The sequence below is a fragment of the Penaeus vannamei genome, chromosome 38 (genome assembly GCF_042767895.1).
Source record: "Penaeus vannamei isolate JL-2024 chromosome 38, ASM4276789v1, whole genome shotgun sequence".
Classification (NCBI taxonomy): Eukaryota; Metazoa; Arthropoda; class Malacostraca; order Decapoda; family Penaeidae; genus Penaeus; species Penaeus vannamei.
Window position 1 is genome coordinate 10,295,009 of NC_091586.1, and position 8,032 is coordinate 10,303,040.

General features: G+C 40.2%; 1 protein-coding gene across 1 annotated transcript in view; it reads left to right on the forward strand.

Moving 5' to 3' along the window:
- The first annotated feature begins 6,792 nt into the window (after positions 1–6,792).
- LOC113807608 (nuclear exosome regulator NRDE2-like) overlaps positions 6,793–8,032 on the forward strand; it is a 38,621-nt gene continuing 37,381 nt past the window's right edge. The window contains exons 1-2 of the mRNA XM_070116122.1: positions 6,793–6,860; positions 7,046–7,653. Of these exons, the coding sequence (XP_069972223.1) occupies positions 6,793–6,860; positions 7,046–7,653 (676 nt within the window). The remainder of the gene's footprint in view (positions 6,861–7,045; positions 7,654–8,032) is intronic.

Here is an 8,032-nt window from a genome sequence, read left to right on the forward strand (position 1 = left end):
TGAGTGCTGGGTGGGTACTAGCTGTAGTGTTCAGAGTCGTGGTCAAAGGAAAGCCTGGGACTGGGGAACCGGGCGAGATTGAATAGATGGGTCTATTTGATAAGAGGCAAGCCCCATTGCTCCTAATAAGGGTATTACGTCTTCATTACTGGCCATGGGAAGCCTTGACTATGTTGGGGAAAGAATCAGTCCACCCTCAGGGGCCCCTTGAGGGGTAAGGGCTAGTCAACTAAAACATAGGAATACCGTGCCTATGGGTCCCTCAGGCCATGCAGGACTGGCACAAAGTCAGCCTTTCATCCTCTTAGCACGGCTCTTACATCTTAGGAAGTGGATAGTAAAAAGGGTTGGAGAAAGGACGGAAACGAAAGGAGTGTGAAAAGACCGTGCAAAATTAGTTGCGTCGAAGGCTGAGGCCCAAGGTAGGAGATCCTACCCCCCCCCCCCCCCCAACAACGGGCAAGGGATTGGGGGTATTTATCATTAGTCTATGGATTGCCCAAAATAACTGTTTGTCACTACGCAAACCTATCTCCTGTTTCCTTTTACAAACTGATTATGAATTTAGTATTACTTCCTTTAGTGCATTTAGGTTTCATTGAAGTTACATACATTTTACATATTAATAACAACTTGTCAGTCATAATCTTAGTTCTTGGAAGTATCATGTAATGTTTTTAGATCTTTCCTTGTAGAACTGTATGCCTCTCCATTTCATTTTTAATGTTTTGTAATCTTGCATTAAGGCTCAACATTCAATTCTAAAAGTCAGAATAAAGCCAGTATCAATAAAAAAACAAACAAATGTTATAGATTTTATTCACAAAAAAGGTGCTTTTGGCATAGAGTATTGTACTTCAAAAATGAAATGATCTGCCTAGTAATATGACCTACATAATTTTTTCCACATCAACTTAATCCAAACTTAAAAGTAATGTGGCTAATTGCACCAAAAATATATGTAGTGTATACATAATACAAAAATTTATCACTATAAAAGATTTCAGTAAACAATACTATCAGAATGACAATGAATATCTCCTAGCCATTCAAACTCAGGTTCCTTAAAAATGAAAATAAAATTAACATTGGTATATAAGACAATTATAAAATATTTGATGCAGACACACAGTGCACAGACTATATTTTCTTGCTCGCACAAGTCCACAAACTGTCAATCATGGCGCTGCTGCTCCCAGACACGCTGCTACACACTAACATCTGTCAAAGAAGGAAAAACAATTAGTTTCTCAAAAGGTGGTTTCTTGCAAAGTGACTGCCTTTAACTTTATATTTAAATTTTAGGCACTCCACTAAATGTACAAGAAATAAAAGATACTTGCTCCTCTGCATAACATGACCACTTCTATTTTGACATGGTATACTAAAAACAACAAGACACAGGATACTTGGGTGCTGGCAAGCTGGTTGGTCAGATCGGCGAGGCACCTGGGACTGTTGCCTGTAGCCGCCACACCACACAATTCTCGGCACAGCCGTTGTAGGGGTTTATGCTGGTCCCTCACTATTACACCATGGCTCATTACTCCCCAAATCACTAACCCCAAGTTGCTTGAAGACTCTCTGCGACAATTTCCATCATTGGGTAGGTTTTCAAACACATTTATATTTGTCACTTTGTTACACAAAGCCCTTTTACTTCTCAAGGATCTTTCTATACTATATCACTATGGTGATTTTATAGCAGTTCACTATTCCATGGTATCAACCATTCACTTCCACGAGTGTCTTTTCTTGTGTAATCCAGTTACTCCCATCAGCTGAACAGCTCAGAATTACTCTAAGGTACAACAAATTTAATTGGCACAGACCATATAAACAAATATTAATGACCACAATCTAAAATCTGAAGCCAAGAGCTCATTTTGTTCCACAAGTTTAGATTGCTCCTAGTATTTAGTTCTTTAGCTTCTTCAGTGCAATGTCATTTTAAGTTCTCTTGAAATCACTTCTTAGTTTACAGGGTTTGAAAGAATTTTCCAAGTAGAGATGTGTATTTAATTCATCTGCCAGGTTTTCATTTATACTCTAGTCATCTTGTTCTTCATATTTAATTCTCAGGAGCAATTGCAGATAAAGTATCACAGCACTACCACTCTTGACAATTCTTGATGCTTAACAGGAACAGGTGTGTTTCTTGATGGTGTTGTGTTGAATGTGTTTCTTGCATTGTTGACAGATGAATAATATGACCTCCACTCTTTTATGTGGATAAAGTCAACATGATCAGCACATAGTTCATCTATTTACTATACATAGAAGCAATCACAAAACATTGTTCAACCACTTACATTGCCATTATTCTGCACCAATCTCAATTTAATGTAAACCTCCACATCAAATATTTTCCATCACTAAACATTTCCCATCCTACATGGGTTAACCGATTCACTAAGAAAAAACCCTTCCCAGTAGATCCCCACTATTGCCAGGCCCACGCTTCGTCCTCACACCCAGCAGCACACAATGTGGGCAACACCAGAGCTGCCATCCGTGATGCCACAAAGCACCATGCCACCAGCTGCAGTAGCAAACCGTCGGCGCCACCACAACAGTACCCAGATGATGGATGATGATGATGAAGGCCTCCACTCCTGGCCACCAATTACCTCACTTGTTGACCTGGTTGACATAGGCGTCAAGCTCGGCATCCAATTCTTCAGCGGTGGGCACAACCTGGTTCCTGCCCCCCCGCCCACCCATGCCTCCTCTGCCTCGGCCTCCACCACGAGTACTTCCTCTGGTGTTCCCTCTTCGGTTGCTGCCGCGAATACCACGGCCCCCCCGACCACCTGGAAAACATAAGCCACCATTATACTACTGTTAAATATACAAGATTTTGCCTGTAAGAAAAGAATGAGTGACCTTGACCAGATAATACAAAGAATACAAAGTTAATATATATTCCAAACTTAGAGGTATCCTTACTTACCATAACTGGCCCCACTAATGGGTCTAGGTCCTTGTGCAAGTCTCTTGACAGGTGCTGTGTTCCTCACAGCACTGGCACCACCGTCCATGGTGATATTCATTGGTCTGCCATCAAGCTGTACTCCATTGTACTGTTTAAGGGCCTTGATGGCATCAGCATGTCGTTCAAATGATACATGAGCTGTTCCAAGAGATCTTCCAGAACGATCATAGTGAACTGCTGCACTTCTTATTGTTCCAAATTCTGTAAACAATTCCTGTATGGGAGAGATTTTTAATAGATTATGGCCAAAATAATAATCATATATAAAAGAACCATAACTAAGCAAAAACAGGATAAAGTATACAAAACATATATCACTATGTTATAATCATTACTGTCATCAATACATCTTGGCCAAGCAATTACCAACACACATTCTGACTAGTGTGAATAAATCTATGAATGTGTGTGTGTGTGCGTGTGTGTGTGCATGTGTGCATGTGTGCGTGTGTGTGTGTGCGTGTGTGTGCGTGTGTGTATGTGCATGTGTGTGTATGTGCATGTGTGTGTATGTGCATGTGTGTGTATGTGCGTGCGTGCATGCGTGTGTATGTGCGTGTGTGTAAGTGCGTGTATGTATGTGCGTGTGTGTAAGTGCATGTATGTGTGTGTGTGTAAGTGCATGTATGTGTGTGTGTGTAAGTGCATGTATGTGCGTGTGTGTAAGTGCATGTATGTGCATGTATGTGCATGTATGTATGTGCGTGTGTGTATGTATGTATGTATGTGCGTGTGTATGTATGTATGTATGTGCGTGTGTATGTATGTATGTATGTGCGTGTGTGTATGTATGTATGTGCGTGTGTATGTATGTATGTATCTGCGTGTGTATGTATGTATGTATGTGCGTGTGTATGTATGTATGTATGTGCGTGTGTATGTATGTATGTATGTGTGTGTGTATGTGCGTGTGTGTATGTGCGTGTGTGTGTATGTGCGTGTGTGTGTATGTGCGTGTTTGTGTATTTGCGTGTATGTGTGTGTGTATGTGCGTATGTGTGTATGTGCGTGTGTGTGTGTATGTGTGTGTGTGTATGTGGATGTGTGTGTATGTGGATGTGTGTGTATGTGCGTGCGTGTGTGTATGTATGTATGTATGTGCGTGTGTGTGTGTATGCATGTGCGTGCGTGTGTGTATGTATGTATGTGCGTGTGTGTATGTATGTATGTGCGTGTGTATGTATGTATGTGCGTGTGTGTATGTATGTATGTGCGTGTGTGTATGCATGTATGTGCGTGTGTGTATGCATGTATGTGCGTGTGTATGTATGTGCGTGTGTATGTATGTGCGTGTGTGTATGTATGTATGTATGTGCGTGTGTGTATGTATGTATGTATGTGCGTGTGTGTATGTATGTATGTATGTGTGTGTATGTATGTGCGTGTATGTATGTATGTGCGTGTATGTATGTATGTGCGTGTATGTATGTATGTGCGTGTATGTATGTATGTGCGTGTATGTATGTATGTATGTGCGTGTATGTATGTATGTATGTGCGTGTATGTATGTATGTATGTGCGTGTATGTATGTATGTATGTGCGTGTATGTATGTATGTATGTGCGTGTATGTATGTATGTATGTGCGTGTATGTATGTATGTATGTGCGTGTATGTATGTGTATATGCGTGTATGTATGTGTATATGCGTGTATGTGTAAATACAAATATACATGCAAATACAAATACATATATATATTGTATACACTTGTTCCTTTTATATCTTGTCAGAAAATATGGAGGAGGTTTGCCAAGCCATGCCAGAGGAAACTGCACTTGCATTACAGTGACTGTATTTCAGACTGAAGGACTTTCATTAAAGATCATAATGAGTTTCAATTGGATTTGGATAATTCTTTATAATTACAAGTCCTTGTTTGAAATTACTGTTGACATTTAACTAAATATAAAACAATGGAAATAAATATAGCTACACTTACATGGATATCTGAATCAGACACGCCGAAGTCTAAATTTGAGATCAACAGCTTGGCGGGACCTGACTGCTGAATGCGGCCACCACCACCTCCTCCACCTCCCTGATACATGTCATGGTTCCAGCGACCCTCAACATTGCCCTGTTGAAAAAAGGTTAATATTAGCAATTCAGTAAAAACAGTTAATAAATATATTCCATTCATAATAACTACTACACAGTTGATCTTAATCTTTCTGGTCCAACTCTGACACAAACTTTAACACTAAATGAATGCACCAATAAACTAGAATCTGTCTTCTTACAAATCAAATTCATGGAATTTATCTAAACATGGAATATTCCTTAACATCAGATCAATCACTGCAAAAATAAGGTTGTATAAGAAATTCACTCAACACAGGTATAGATGCTACAGCCTCATATTTACCACAAAATGCCGAAACTATCCAGTGGATTTTTGGGACTTCTAAAGGGTGTATTATTTTAGTATTTATCAGCTGCAGATAAATCACCTATGTAGTGTACAAAATCAACACACTGGTATAATAAATTAGTGAATGTCTAATTCAGAGCTGGTAGCTTTGTGTGTAATGAAAGCTTTGGAGGGCAACAAAGGTTCATTGTCCTGCTTGTCCTGATAAGCTGTCTGGACTTGCAAGAAACAGAATTCTGAACAAGGCAAAAGTCCCCAACTCGAACGTGAGCACTACCCTAAACACACATTACCACAAAGATCAACACAACCAAATACCATCCTAACCAGGGGTATTTACCCCCAAAAGGTACCATATTTCTCTTGGCAGTGTATACTAAAAGATGATGTTCTTGTAGAGGACAAGACGTTTAGTTATTGGTACAAGAAATAATCTGCAGACAAACAAAACCAAATATAAAAGAAAGATCACAGAAAATACTGCTCACAGACACTCGGCTTCAGTTCTACCTTAACCGAGCATTGAGGAGTTTCCAGGATGGTGTTGGGGCAGAACCCAACATCAATTCTCCCCTTGGGCAGTGCTTGAATGGCACACCCAATCATAACTTTGATTATAGGATAAATTATAAGACGTGAAGTTGGGGATAGCACGTGTGTACTGTTTAAATCAGTAACTTTTTTTACACATAGATGGCTCCAACAGGTACTAAGTCACCAATGAGCAAATTACAAAAATTACCTATCTCATCGGTTTACCCTTTTCTGGTAATTAATATTGTTATTAATAATGGAAATAACAAAATAGTAATAAAGATGTTTATGATAAAAATAACAGTAACAATATTGACATTTTTTTTAATATTTTTTTTTAATGTTTTCCCACCAACTCAAGGAAAAGTGAAACTGGGTGGCAAGGTCTATTAATTGATTCTTTCATGTCAAGTACTGGCAGAACTATGTTGAAACATTTCACATAATACTACAGTGAGTCCTTGTACTGTAAAGAATTGCCCATTTCCATGTACATAGAAAACTGCTTGGCAGCCCTGACAACACAAACAGAAAAGGTTTCCTGGTCTGCATGGAGGCCACACATCACTTGATTACCTTACTGTGAATTAACCCAGTGTCAATGGGAAAATGGAGCATTCCCTTTGGCAATGCTTGCTTAAAATGTTTCTGCACAGCACTGGCAATGCATAGCCACAAAGGAGTCAATTAGTAGATCTTGCGACCTCACTTTGTTGAGAGAGCGGGAAAACTTTTTTTACTTATGCTATCAATATTGACCATTTTGTCATACAATAAATCAGGGAAAAGGGTAAACAGGTGAGACAGGTAGTTCACATAATTGGCTCATTAGTGACTTAGTACTTGTGGAGCCATCTATATGAAAAAACAACTACTAAATTCAACACACACAATGGGCAATGCCATGCTCGGCGGCTTGGTGTTAATACCAAATCAGATGAAAGCCGTTTTAAAAGTTCTGTAAAGACATTACCACAGGTATCAAAAAGCCAAACACCAAATGGAAACGGAACCCAAACCCTTAACTTGCCCACACTTGAAAAAACGAGGCCGTTTGCAGACCTGACGCAAAGCGGAGAACACATTCCAAGACTGGGCACCAAAACGAAAGAAACAAAGTGAGCATACTCTTAATACTTTGAAAGTCCCTATGAAGTCGTCCTTAAAGAAACAAACAAAGAAAAGGTGAAGTTCGGCTGCGACGTGGCTGCATCGCGGGCCATGACCTCACTTCCTTTGTGGAAATGTCCCAGCCGAGCTTCCTATCACGTACGAAATCTCAACCTCGGCCCCTTAGCTCCTCGCTTCTCTGAGCGGCCTAGAACCCGCCGAAATAGTACTCACCCTTTGTCCGAATCCTGCTCTGTTGCTCACGAAGGGCCGCCCGCCGCCGCTCGCTCGCCCGCGGGTCTGTCCTCCTCCACCTCCACCGCCTCCTGCAGCAGCTCCTCGACGCAGTCCTCCGCCGCGTCCTCGGCCTCCTCTAGCACCTCTGATTCCTCCTCTTCGATTCCCGGGCTTAATCTTGTTTGCTTTGATGATGTCTTCCAAACTCATATCAACCTTAGCTGTCATTTTGAAGGATTCTCCACTGACCCCTACACGTCCAGTAACACACAGTATGGCGATTGGCGTCCCTCGAGCCCGGTTCCCAGAATGCATTGCGTCTCGCCGGCACCGTCCTTTTACGCGCGCTGGCCGGGACTTTGGCTTCCTTCCCTCGTTCCTTCCGCATTAATACCAGTCACCTCCGGTAAATCTATTGAATTTAATTGTTTCTTCAATACAAAAGCTTAATTCTAATTAAATGAAGTAATCGTTAGGGAGTTATATGACTTTGAAGATACAATTAAGTATTGCGCGTCAATGCATGGAACAAGTGGAAATTCTTTTTATGTGACGATATCCATCTTTTCGTAAAAGTGAATAGAACTTGAGTTAACGATCTGAATGTTATTTGTATTACCTAATATTTCAAGATATTTAACAAATTGTTAATTCAACTTAAATATGTATATTTAAAAGTTAGCGCTAAACAAAATACTAGATATATAAATTATATGAATAGATAAGCAATAAGTACCATTCCAGTTATTGATAACATTTTCTCTCTCTCTCCCTCTGGAATGATA